Below are 14,298 nucleotides of genomic sequence, written 5' to 3' on the forward strand. Positions count from 1 at the left end.
TTTATTTGAATGATTTTGTTTTTGTGAAAATGTTGCCTGCTGAATGCTAGGCTTAATGATATGCTAGCTATCAATACTCTTTGTTTTAAATTTGGGGGGGGGGGAATCACTGACTGCCTGGCCATATGCCCTCTGCACACAGACACATCACATATGTGGCTGTGTGGAATAAAAATGCATGGCCTGGTCAGGAACAAACCCAGTGCAGCTGGGGTTAACTCCTTCCACCTCACCAGAGACAGCTAGAATAACAGTCCCATGAATAAATTCATTCAGATGAGGAAGGTAGAATACACTAAGGTGGGGGAGGAGTGAAAGAGAACAGCTACGTTCTGCTTGTATTAGGGAGCGTGTAGGACAGACTCGGCTTGGAACATAAGCTAGACTAAAGCACCTGACACTTGCAAGACTGTAGCACGCTGTGGAAGAATGACATGGCGATTGAGAGGATGACTGGTGTCGAGAGGGGATATTCACAGTGTATATCATACATCTATACGAGTCTCATTACTGCGGTGCGTTTCTACAGGTAGTTCCTGGCACTCACCTCAACACAGAAGACATTTACATATAACCTCTCTCCCAGCAGCCCTAAGGACAGCAAAAGACACCAAGGGTCAGAGGTCAAGGTAATGAAAAAAATAATGATTCCTTGAAAGTTTCCATTCCGTTAGATATCAGAGAGAAAGACAGACACGACCATAGAAGGCCCGGTGAAGGGTGCCATCGTTCATTAAGAGTGGGAGAGCACCTCTGGGCTCCTGTGGAGTGGCCTCTCCATCCCTCTCCCAGACAAAGAGACTAATTAAGGGAGCCCCCATCCCCCCTGACTCCCCACTGAGCAGACTGGCCTACTTGCCTAAATGAGGATTTAGACTGAAGGCCCGGGGAAAGCTCACATTTATTGAAATAGACAGATTCATCAGGGACGACAGGCTTTGCTTACATAGATTGGATCTGGGGTTCGGTTCAATGTGATACACAACGTGTGTGTGTGTGTGTGTGTGTGTGTGTGTGTGTGTGTGTGTGTGTGTGTGTGTGTGTGTGTGTGTACAAATGCAAAACAAAACCTCTTACACATGGTACGAGCTGAATTATTTTGCATTCATTCATGAACTGAAAATCCCTCCTCCCAAGCCCCGTCTGGTAAAAAACAAAACAGGAATTCTGAATCAACTTGATTTTCAGCTGTTTTTTTCTGTATATTATATGAGTGCTGCTACACCTGGCTATGGCAGAGCTAGCTACCGCTCCTGGGGGAGTTCACGTCAAGTCTGAAAATAAACCGAGCACACACAGAAAATTGACGCAAACAGGGCTGTTTTAGTCAACTGGAAAATGAGCTTGGAAACAGGCAAAGGAGAGAAAAGAACAGAACTATCGTTTTCTTTAAATCCCTCGCTTTCCCTGACACATGATCAGTCAGTTTGTTTTAGTATTAGCGGTGATGGGATAGAGTATATCTGAGACTGATGTGTTTAGGGCTGGGAAACAAGCACTTGGTGTTGACTGGTGCATAATCCATCACGGTTGTCATTCACAACGAGAAGAGACACTAACTAATTCATATTGATGGCGGTTCCCTCTTTAGAGTCAAGCGATCGATAACTTATCCATCCCTTTGGCAACAAACAAAGCATTTCATGGTTTTATCCAAATTACGAAACAGTAAGCAAAGACCTGCCACTTCAATAAAAATATATATTTAAGAAAAAACATATGGATTTCATGACAAACAAAGACAGACGCATATCGTCTTTCCTGAAAGCACAGGAGACTGTGGTTGAAACCCTTCCTAGAGACGCCAAACCCCGTGGTGAGACCAGAATCCATCTCTGGGATTTTCAAATCAAATTGTATTTGGCACATGCATCAAATAAACCAGGCGTAAGACCTTAGTGAAACGCTTACTTACAAGCCCTTAAACAATGCAGTTAAGAAAAATACAAAAAATAAGAAATAAGAATAACAAATCATTAAAGAGCAGCAGTGAATAACAACTAGTAGGGTGAAATACAGGGAGACCAGTAGAGTCAATGTGGAGGCTGAAATACAGGGAGACCAGTAGAGTCAATGTGGAGGCTGCATACAGGGAGACCAGTAGAGTCAATGTGGAGGCTGTATACAGGGAGACCAGTAGAGTCAATGTGGAGGCTGCATACAGGGAGACCAGTAGAGTCAATGTGGAGGCTGTATACAGGGAGACCAGTAGAGTCAATGTGGAGGCTGTATACAGGGAGACCAGTACAGAGTCAATGTGGAGGCTATATACAGGGGGTACCAGTACAGAGTCAATGTGGAGGCTGTATACAGGGAGACCAGTAGAGTCAATGTGGAGGCTGTATACAGGGAGACCAGTAGAGTCAATGTGGAGGCTGTATACAGGGAGACCAGTAGAGTCAATGTGGAGGCTGTATACAGGGAGACCAGTAGAGTCAATGTGGAGGCTGTATACAGGGAGACCAGTAGAGTCAATGTGGAGGCTGTATACAGGAGACCAGTAGAGTCAATGTGGAGGCTGTATACAGGGAGACCAGTAGAGTCAATGTGGAGGCTGTATACAGGGAGACCAGTAGAGTCAATGTGGAGGCTGTATACAGGGAGACCAGTAGAGTCAATGTGGAGGCTGTATACAGGGAGACCAGTAGAGTCAATGTGGAGGCTGTATACAGGGAGACCAGTAGAGTCAATGTGGAGGCTGGGAGACCAGTAGAGTCAATGTGGAGGCTATATACAGGGAGACCAGTAGAGTCAATGTGGAGGCTATATACAGGGAGACCAGTAGAGTCAATGTGGAGGCTGTATACAGGGAGACCAGTAGAGTCAATGTGGAGGCTATATACAGGAGGCTGTATACAGGGAGACCAGTAGAGTCAATGTGGAGGCTGTATACAGGGAGACCAGTAGAGTCAATGTGGAGGCTATATACAGGGAGACCAGTAGAGTCAATGTGGAGGCTATATACAGGGAGACCAGTAGAGTCAATGTGGAGGCTATATACAGGGAGACCAGTAGAGTCAATGTGGAGGCTGTATACAGGGAGACCAGTAGAGTCAATGTGGAGGCTGTATACAGGAGACCAGTAGAGTCAATGTGGAGGCTGTATACAGGAGACCAGTAGAGTCAGAGTCAATGTGGAGGCTATATACAGGAGACCAGTAGAGTCAATGTCAATGGAGGCTATATACAGGGAGACCAGTAGAGTCAATGTGGAGGCTGTATACAGGAGACAATGTGGAGGCTGTAGGGAGACCAGTAGAGTCAGTCAATGTGGAGGCTATATACAGGGAGACCAGTACAGAGTCAACGTGTCAATACAGGGAGACCAGTAGCGGGGTGTATATAGCCTCCACATTGACTCTGTACTGGTCAACGTGTCAATGTGCGGGGGAACCGGTGTCGAGGTAATTGAGATAATTATGTACATGCAGATAGGATTGTTAAAGTGGCTATGCATAGATAATAACAGAGGGTAGTAGCAGCGTGAGAGGGAGGGGTTGCACAAATAGTCTGGGTAGCTATTTGATTAGCTGTTCAGGAATCTTATGGCTTGGGGGTAGAAGCTGTTTAGGAGACCCTTGGACCTGGACTTGGTTCTCCGGTACCGCTTGTCATGCGGTAGTAGAGAGAACAGTCTATGACGAGGGTGGCTGGAGTAACTGGTAATTTTTAGGGCCTTCCTCTGACACCACCTGGTATAGAGGTCCTGGATGGCAGGAAGCTTGGTCCCAGGAATGTACTGGGCCGTACGCACTACCCTCTGTAGTGCCTTGTGGTCGGAGGTCGAGCAGTTGCCATACCAGGTAGTGATGCAACCTGTCAGGATGCTCTCGATGGTGCAGCTGTAGAACCTTTTGAGGATCTGAGGACCCATGCCAAATCTTTTCAGTCTCCTGGGGGGAAATAGGTAGTCGTGCCCTCTTCACGACTGTCTTGGTGTGCTTGGACCATGTTAATTTGTTGGTGATGTGGACACCAAGGAACTTCAAGCTCTCAACCTGCTCCACTACAACCCCGTCAATAAGAATGGGGGTGTGCTCTGGTTCTCCTTTTCCTGTAGTCCACAATCATCTCATTTGTCTTGATCATGTTGTAAGAGAGGTTGTTGTCCTGGCACCACACAGCCAGGTCTGTGATCTCCTCCTTATAGGCTGTCTCATCGTTGTCAGTGATCAGGCCTACAACTGTTGCGTCATCAGCCAACTTAAATGATAGTGTTGGAGTTGTGCCTGGCTGTGTAATCATGAGTGAACAGGGAGTACGGGAGGGGACTGAGTACGCACCCGTGAGGGGACTGAGTACGCACCCGTGAGGGGACTGAGTACGCACCCGTGAGGGGACTGAGTACGCACCCGTGAGGGGACTGAGTACGCACCCGTGAGGGAACTGAGTACGCACCCGTGAGGGGACTGAGTACGCACCCGTGAGGGGACTGAGTACGCACCCGTGAGGGGACTGAGTACGCACCCGTGAAGGGCCCCCGTGTTGAGGATCAGCATAGCGGATGTGTTAGCTACCCTTACCACCTGGGGGCGGCCCGTCAGGAAGTCTAGGATCCAGTTGCAGACGGATGTGTTTAATCCCAGGATCCTTAGCTTAATGATGAGATTTGAGGGCACTATGCTGTTGAACGCTGAGCTGTAGTCAATGAATAGCATTCTCACATAGGTGTTCCTTTTGTCCAAATGTGAAAGGGCAGTGTGGAGCGCAATAGAGACTCTTCTGTTTGTTTAAGCAATTTCCCTTCGACACGTCGGCTAATTACATGTTCCGATGCACGTGGCCAAGGCGTAGTGAGTGTGGCTTCCTGTCGTCATGTATCGTTCATGCTGTTCTGGTCTCTTCCCCCACAACTGTTCTTGTCACCGTTTGGCAGAAATGGAATGAAAATAACAAAAACCTGGACTATATTTAGCGATTCGTCGATGCGACCCAATTCAGGCTACAAATAAATATATTTGATTGATTGATTGATTGGGTCATTCATTGAACATTGTGCAGTCAAATATAAAAATAGCTTTGCTAAGGATCTATGAATAGTTTGCTCATTCTGATAGTTCATCACTGACAGACACCATCTCACTCGATCCATCTCACTCGATCCAGCTCTTCCTCCTCTCCCTCCCTCGGTTTCTGTTGTTTAAATGAGATATTTTTAGCCTGCCTGTGAAAGGCTCAGTCGGGGGGAGGGGGGACTGCCAATACACACACGTTCTCCTGACGCCATTCCAATCGTTACATCTTTTCATTCCTCTGGTGTTCTAGAACTGCTCGGGGAATGCTCCAGCTTAGTAAAATATCCAGTGTGCTGATTGGCTCTGTCATGTAAAGCATTGAACTTCAGACACACACTATTCTGTAAGATGAATAGTTTCCTGTAAATACAGATTTACAGGAAATAAAACTAAAAAAACGAAACTGTTTGTGACTCAACCCCCCCCCCGTCCGTGATTGTGAGAAGAGAGCGAGCGAGCATAAGAGAGACCGAGCATAAGAGAGAAAAAGGAGAGAAGAGCAACAGACAGAGAAAGAAGAGAGCGAGAGATTGAGAAAAAGAGGGACATACTTAAATACCTCACTGGAGGTATACATGGAACGGAGTGAGAGAAAACAAAAATCCCTCACACCTTGGGGGAACCTTACAGCACAGTGAGTGCCCCAGATCCCCATATTAGACAGAGCTTTGGGGTGATTGAGTCATCTGTATTCATGCTGGTGTGAACATTCCCAGACACCAAGGTCAGCCATATTGGTCAGGCCAGGGTGACTTGTATTTATGGTGGGCTGTGTGCGCGTGTGGAGAGGGGGTTCCCAGTCTGTCCTTAACCCGACGCTGGGCCAATTGTGCGCCGCCCTATGGGACTCCCAATCACGGCCGGTTGTGGTACAGCCTGGAATCGAACCAAGGTCTGTAGTGACACCTCTAGCGCAGACGCAGTGCCTTAAACCGCTGCGCCCCTTGGGAGCCCCCAATTAACCCATGTCTGTGTGGGTCTACACCCCTTTCATTAGCAGACAATGAGCCTGGTAGGATAGCCACAACTTTATGACATTCAGTTGGCTTCAAAAACACATCCTTCCTCATCTAACCACAAAGCAAGAGGCACAAAAACCTATACATACTAAATGCTAACCAATTTATAGAAGGGGAAAGTCACCAAATGAGAGACAAGAAGAAGTGCAACAAGTCAAAAACACTCCCAAAGCCCATGCATTGACATAAGTGTGTGAGGAGATATAGGTCTGCACCTTCAACACACCTCCACACAGCGAGCCAAAAGGAGTGTGGGTTACCAGGGAGGGTCTATTCCCTAAGGAGTCCCACTATCGCACGAGACTCTGAATTTAGCCACCAGTCTATCAGAAGTCACACGACCCACTTTGGGAATCCCCAGCGCAAAGAGTAACCTTGAATGTCCGAGCTGTATAACTCATTCCCTCAAACATAAAGTAAGACTGCTGTTATTAGATCAGTGCTCGTGGTGGACACACAGAATGGGGGGGGGGGGGGACACATATAGGGACAGACTGATTTGCTAACACATGATCTAACTAAGTCAATACAGAGATTAGATTGCTGAGGTGTTGAATAGAGGGTTGGCCCAGAGAGGGTTGAGAAAGCGTATTGGTGTTTTTTTCCCATGATTGATCCCATTCTAGGATTGGCTCCACTGAGCCACGCCCGGCCCCTACCCGAGAGAAGATGAGACAAAAAGAGTGGGGAGATGGAGGGAGTGAAATGAATTGCAGTGAACCAAAAACCAATCCACGGTCTACATTTCTGTGCTTTGATAAGGCTTTAATAAACACCCTATAGGGGTATAAATAAAGATCACCCAATTGACAACAATCTACAGGTTGGCAGAGGTATATCACCCTGCATCCCACAGCTGGGATGTAATACCACCCCGGTGTCATGGCTAAATTTCCAACCTGGTCCCATTCCATCATGGCCACCTAATAATTCCTCTCATTCCTAATTGGGAAAATCCTGTATCACTCCTCACCTCGATAGACGAGGTGGGCATGTCCAGGCACAAAAATGTTTGCTGCGCATTGTGGGTGCTGCACATTGCTGGTGGATGAGGTGAGTTTGAGAGGTTTGGTTAAATGCAGAAGACACATTTCAGTTGAATGCATTCAGTTGTACAACTGATTGGGTATCCCCCTTTCTACTTAGTATGTTCCTCCAGTCCTGCCCCTGGTATCTGACTGACACACCGACCTGGGGTTTCCCTCCTCCAAGGTCACCTTCAGCTGAGGAAGGGAGAGATCTCTCTGCTAGAACTATTCTTTCCTATCTCTCCTCCTCATCTCGCCCCACTCGCTTTATCTCTTAAATTCATTCCATTTCTGTCTCTCACAAAATATTGCACATCAACGCACTTTCCCTCACCCATCTCTCCTCCCATTCCAATTTATTTCACTCCCTCTATCTCCCCACTCTTTTTGCCTCTCATCTTCTCCCGGGTAGGGGCCGGGTGTGGCTCAGTGGAGCAAATCAGTCAAGCCAATCCTAGAATGGGATCAATCATGGAAAAAAAACACCAATACACTTTCTCAACAATCTCTGGGCCACCCTCTATTCAACACCTCAGCAATCTAATCTCTCTTTACTCTCTGTACCATAAAGGGGATTGTGTAAGGAATTAGCTACAGCGTCCTCTCTCCAGCTATATTCTCTATCCAGTTATTCATGTTCTGTTCTAGACATAGCTCCTGTCTGTGATACCAGTACATTCCCTTCTTTTAGTCCTAATCATCCCGCCCTCCCTCGTGTCATCTATCCCTAATCATCCCACCCTCCCTCCTGTCATTTAGTCCTAATCATCCCTCCTGTCATTTAGTCCTAATCATCCCTCCTGTCATTTAGTCCTAATCATCCCTCCCTCCATCCTGTCATTTAGTCCTAATCATCCCTCCCTCCATCCTGTCATTTAGTCCTAATCATCCCTCCCTCCATCCTGTCATTTAGTCCTAATCATCCCTCCCTCCATCCTGTCATTTAGTCCTAATCATCCCTCCCTCCATCCTGTCATTTAGTCCTAATCATCCCTCCCTCCATCCTGTCATTTAGTCCTAATCATCCCTCCCTCCATCCTGTCATTTAGTCCTAATCATCCCTCCCTCCATCCTGTCATTTAGTCCTAATCATCCCTCCCTCCATCCTGTCATTTAGTCCTAATCATCCCTCCCTCCATCCTGTCATTTAGTCCTAATCATCCCTCCCTCCATCCTGTCATTTAGTCCTAATCATCCTTCCCTCCATCCTGTCATTTAGTCCTAATCATCCCTCCCTCCATCCTGTCATTTAGTCCTAATCATCCCTCCCTCCTGTCTCTTCGTCCTTACTTGTCTGTGTGTGTGTGTGTCTGTCAGCAGCCCATTAAGGTTTGTGGAGGGATGATCAGCAGCACCATACAGACAACAGGAGCCCCGGCCCACGCACCAACCCAACCCGCTCCCCACAGCTGCCTCAGAAAGGAGAGAGAGAATAAGGGAAAAAAACAGACCCAAGCTACTTCCTGGACAGGCAGTCCATTCTACAAAAGCAAGATTTTGTATAGTAGCACCAGGATATAGACCCAAAGGTCTTGAAGAATGCATTATTTCTACTACTGGCAGTATCCCTTCAGTTACCCCATAGTGACTGTGGTTGTGACACAGAAGACCTCACTGTGACTCATGTCAGAAGTCAAAGCAGGTTAACTGATACCAGTATGAGAGTCATAACCTTGCTTGGTGTTGTCATCCCTCGCAAGGGGCACAGGGATATAAAATGAAAGAACTGTAAAGACAGTTGGACATAACCCTGAGCGAGACTTCCCCAGACGTGGTTTGCCTTACCACATCAAACTACAGAAATGAGTCATTTTCATACAGCGATGACTGTACATTGTCCACTAAAAAGTAAGCAGGAGCGAAATGTGGAGAAGTTGGAGGGCAGGTCACTTGGTTAAAAAAGTGCATAAAGTCCAAAAATCAAGGAAATGTTGGAGATTTTTCCTGTCATTGACTGGTAGACTACGACATGTGAATGCTCAACATTGCAACACAAACCAGAACCACATACAGCATTCCTCTGGGGAATGTCATTTTATCTGCTATTTACTGACAACTATGTGATAATAATGGGTGCTTCTCTACAAATGCATCACAGGAGGTTGGTGGCACCTTAATTGGGGAGGACGGGAACGTGGTAATGGCTGGAGCGGAATGGTATCAAACACATGGTTTCCATGGTTTCTATGCGTTTGATACCATTCACTCAGTTCCGGACATTATTATGAGCCGTCCTCCCCTCAGCAGCCTCCTGTGAACTGCATACTAATAATAATAATAATAATATAATAATAATAATAATAATATAATAATAATAATAATATATAATAATAATAATAATATAATAATAATAATAATAATATATGCCATTTAGCAGACGCTTTTATCCAAAGCGACTTACAGTCATGTGTGCATACATTCTACGTATGGGTGGTCCCGGGGATCGAACCCACTACCCTGGCGTTACAAGCGCCATGCTCTACCAACTGAGCTACAGAAGTAATTGCCATATTACCATGTAATGCGAAGAAAAACGCCAGGTAAAAATAAAAAAAAACTTACAACCATCACCTTTTTGTTTCTCACTGGAAACTTTTGACAGGGAGCTTTGGGGTATTCAGTCGTGTTCAACAAAAACTGCCAAGACAAGGTAAAGACATGGTAAAGACACCTACCCCGAGCAGATAGCTTCTTAGTGTTGATGATTTTGGCAGCATACTCCTGTCCGCTGGAGATCCTCATACATCTTTTCACTATGGAGAAAGCTCCCCTTTAGGACACACAAAGACGGTGATGAGTAGACGATCAAACTGACATGTTAGAACAATCGTGATGGCGTCTTTTTGTCGGCACTAATTTCGCCATGGATCGTTTTTGGAAGGTTTTTGAACAAATGCCGAAAATAAGGTCTGGTAAACAAAGGCTTTGGAGATGTTATACATTTTGTTCCATAGAAAAACCCTTTCATTTCTCTATAGAGTTGTGAGGAACCTACCCTGTCTGGAAGGGACTTCACCATACATTTTGTTCCATCGAAAAACCCTTTCCTTTCTCTATAGAGTTGTGAGGAGGAACCTACCCTGTCTGGAAGGGACTTCACCATACATTTTCTGGATTCATGTGCACCCAGCTATATCCTCTCCCAGATTTGTTTTCCCTGACTAAATTTGCTGGCTAGTTGAACTATGCTAATTTCTGTCCACATTGCCAAACTTCATAAATACTGCACCCTCAACTTCAAAACTCATTTTGAGTTATACAATCATGTAACTAATAAATTTGCTGAAAATAAACTTAAATTATTTATTGTTTTGTTGAATAGTCATGACTGGTTCGAGCTATCTGTCGAGTCATAAGACAACAGTGGCGAATTCTATAATTTCTGGGTTTTAGGACTGCAAGCTATATATGGCAAGATAGCGAGCTCTGTTAAGCGCTAGCTTGTAGTCCTAACACTCGGAAATAAGACATGTCAGGTTTGTTCAGTCATTCCTAATGAATAGGGTTTTGGAATAAATGCCAAAAATAAGGTCAGAGGTTACACAGGCTTAGGAGATCTCATACTTTCTGTTCTATGAGATAATCAGTTAGTTAACATGACCTTTATGAATTATGAAGCTTTTATGTGCTTTTTATCATTACATCAATTCTTCAACATTCACAAAAAGTGTCATTACCCAAGAAAGAAAAGGTAACTGAACTAAATGACTATCGCCCCATAACACTCACTTATGTCACCATGAAGTGCTTTGAGAGGCTAGTTAAGGATCATATCACCTCCACCTTAACGGTCACCCTAGACCCACTTCAAATGCACCTACCGCCCCAATGGGTCCACAGACGAGGCAATCGCCATCACACTGCCCTATCCATCTGGGCAAGAGGAATAACTATGTACGAATGCTGTTCATGGACTATAGCCCAGCATTCTACACCATAGTACCCTCCAAGCTCATCATTAAGCTCGAGACCCTGGGTCTCAACCCCACCCTGTGCAATTGGGTCCTGGACTTATTGACGGGCCACCCCCAGGTGGTGAAGGTAGGAAACAGCTCCACTTCACTGATCCTCAACACTGGGGCCCCACAAGGGTGCGTGTGTAGACCCCTCCCGTACTCCCTGTTCGCCCATGACTGCATGGCCATGCACGCCTCCAAATCAAATCATCAAGTTTGCAGACAACAACAGTAGTAGGCTTGATTACCAACAACAAAACAGCCTACAGGGAGGAGGTGAGGGCACTCTGGGTGTGGTGTCAGGAAAACAACCTCTCACTCAACGTCAACAAAAGGAGACGATCGAGGACTTCAGGAAACAGCAGAGGGAGCACCCCCCTATCCACATTGACGGGACAGCAGTGGAGAAGGTGGAAAGTTAAGTTCCCCAGTGTACACATCACAGACAAACTGAAATGGTCCATCCACACAAACAGTGTGGTGAAGAAGGCGCAACAGCACCTCTTCAACCTCAGGAGGCTGAAGAAATGTGCCTTGTCACCTAAAACTTCTACAGATGCACAATTGAGAGCATCCTGTCGGGTTGTATGACCGCCTGGTATGGCTACTGCACCACCCACAACCGCAAAGCTCTCCAGAGGGTGGTGCAGTCTGCACAACGCATCACCGGGGGCAAACTACCTGCCCTCCAGGACACCTACACCACCCGATGTTACAGGAAGGCCATAAAGATCATCAAGGACAACAACCACCCGAGCCACTGCCTGTTCACCCCGCTATCATCCAGAAGGCGAGGTCAGTAGAGGTGCATCAAAGCTGGGACCTAAAGCTGAAAAACAGCTTCTATCGCAAGGCCACCAGACTGTTAAATAGCCATCCCTAGCACATCACTGCCTACACACAGACTTGAAATCATTGGCCACTTTAATACATGGATCACTAGTCACTTTAATAATGTTTACATATGGTGCATTATTCATCTCATATGTATATACTGTATTTTATACCATCTTGCCTATGCCGCTCTGTCATTGCTCATCTATATATTCATATTCCATCCCTTTAGATGTGTGTGTATTAGATAGTTGTTGTGTAGTTGTTGTAGAATTGTTGCAATAACATCTGTTAACCATGTGCATGTGACCAATACAATTATTTGTAGATTATTATTGAACAAAATGTATAAAATCTCCTTAGCCTGTGTTTACCACAGACCTTATTTAAAGCGTTTATCCTAAAATGCCTTTTATTTTCCCCCATAGGCTTTGTCCAACGAACCATGTATTTGACCTGATGCATACAACTCCAAAGAAATAGGGATATACTGAAAATATGCATCTATATTTCGTGTATTTGCGTCAATGGTGTACACAATAATTCAAGTTTTAGTAGTCACACTCAGATGGAGATGGCTGTGAGAGGCCCTTGCTCGGTGGACCACTGTGGAGAGTAGGCCTAGGCTAGAAGATGCAACCTCACGCTGGAAAAAGCACTGAAGTGCAAGTGCCCTAATTGTCCCCAACCCCGCAAAGCCGCCCGTGCTTTGCTGGTAAAGTAGGACAGGCAACAGTCAGTAATGGCAAGGGATTCTTCTCAGTCACCCAGGGTTAGCGCTGCTTTTAAAAACATTTAACGCGGTAACGTTTCGCTCTGCCGTGCTTTAAAACCCATCACTCATATCGATGCGTGTACATTGTTGCTAAAACTATGCCATTTATTATTTTGTTTATGGTTATAAATAGACCCAATAAAACCATGTCGAAATGGGCATGTGCGCTGGCCGCTTGGCAATAGCAATCAGTGGATCAATAAATCACATTTATGTCAATTTCATTTTGCTGTGAGCAAGGAATGACATCACAGCTGGGAAAAGAAGGGATTTCTCCATACATTTAGACACTACCATTTACGACCGCTCACCACTAGGAAATTACCGCCCCAATACAGTTGTTGTTCCACTAAAAGGGCGGTGACTTGTTAGACGAAAATGTCAAGAGCGATTGAAATACTACGTAAACATTCAGTAAAGATATCGAAACAAACGCAACGACGGTTTTGGAAAGAAAAGTTAGGAAATATAAATTTTGAAGACCAAACGTACGGTTTGAATACAACGGGTACGGTTTCTGTGCACCACACACAGGTAACAGGTAATCAAGAATAACCACCCGTTTAGAGCACCAGTAGCTAAACATAATCCAATGCAGATATGTATTGGGGAGAAATAACAAAAACATTGAAAATACTTACTTTCCCAGCTCTTCGTAGAGATTAAACTCATCGGTAAATCTGGTACAGGTTGTCAAAGCCATGGCAAACGACGCGTGCAGAGGAGAGGGAAGACTGTCTCTTTCGGTCGGGACTTTAAACCTCAGTCTCCAACGTTTCAAAGTGATTACTTGTCTCCTCTGAAACGATAAAACAAAATAACAGAATAAAAATTAACTGCAAATCTTCTTTTTACTTTTCCTGGTCAGTTTCCGAATCCAGGAATTGTTCTTGGCACGGAGTTCACGAGTTATCAAGGACGTCGATACTCCGGGTCGCGTTCCCCTGCGCAGAAGTTACATGAATTAACCAATGGTTGCGTGCAACATCATCGCCTGTGTCATCGTCGAGCAGATGGCTATAACATATGATGTGGTTAGTTAAAGTTCAAATACCTTTCCAGACGTTGTAAGGTTTGGCATACGTCAGCAACGCTTGGGCAGAGGAACGCGTCCCTTCTATTATCTGTGCCTGCCTACACGTCGCTTTGAGTGCGATACTTTTTCTATCGAGCGCTTCCTGATTTTGAAAACTGTGGAGTACAACGCCTCCCCCTAGTTGTGACCACGGACCCTTTACAGTCAATGTCACGGACCCTCACTGTGAAGAGGCCAACATTTATCAACAACGACTGTAGCCCAGGGATCATCAACAAAATTCAGCCGCGGGCCTATTTAACGTATAAATAAAATCAATATTTAACGTATAAATAAAATCAACCCTGCTGTAGCCTATAGTGCATTCGGAAAGCATTTAGACCACTTCCCCTTTGTCCACATCTTGTCACGTTACAGCCTTATTCTAAAATGGATCAAATATCCCCCCCCCCTCACCGAGCTACACACAAAAACCCATAATGCCAAAGAAAAACATTCTTTTTAGAAGCTGTTGCACTTTTATTAAAAATAAAAACAGAAATACTTTATTTACATATGTATTCAGACACTTTGCTATGAGACTCGAAATTGAGCTCATGTGCATCCTGTTTCTATTGATCATCATTGAGATGTTT

The 14,298-nt window shown here is 45.2% G+C and overlaps 1 protein-coding gene across 13 annotated transcripts in view; it reads right to left on the reverse strand.

Moving 5' to 3' along the window:
- Positions 1 to 13,827, reverse strand: part of LOC124014458 (calcium/calmodulin-dependent protein kinase type II delta chain-like) — a 122,158-nt gene extending 108,331 nt beyond the window's left edge. For 5 of the 13 annotated variants that reach the window (XM_046329499.1, XM_046329496.1, XM_046329493.1 and 2 more), the window contains exons 1-3: positions 13,682 to 13,824; positions 13,269 to 13,426; positions 9,738 to 9,832 (exon numbers count right to left, since the gene is read on the reverse strand). In XM_046329499.1, the coding sequence (XP_046185455.1) occupies positions 9,738 to 9,832; positions 13,269 to 13,426; positions 13,682 to 13,708 (280 nt within the window). In that variant the 5' untranslated portion in view covers positions 13,709 to 13,824. Of the gene's footprint in view, positions 1 to 9,737; positions 9,833 to 13,268; positions 13,427 to 13,681 lie in introns of all 13 variants that reach the window. The other 8 variants (XM_046329494.1, XM_046329492.1, XM_046329486.1 and 5 more) reach the window with 4 other exon arrangements.
- Positions 13,828 to 14,298: the final 471 nt, after the last annotated feature.

The sequence above is a fragment of the Oncorhynchus gorbuscha genome, linkage group LG25 (genome assembly GCF_021184085.1).
Source record: "Oncorhynchus gorbuscha isolate QuinsamMale2020 ecotype Even-year linkage group LG25, OgorEven_v1.0, whole genome shotgun sequence".
Classification (NCBI taxonomy): domain Eukaryota; kingdom Metazoa; phylum Chordata; class Actinopteri; order Salmoniformes; family Salmonidae; genus Oncorhynchus; species Oncorhynchus gorbuscha.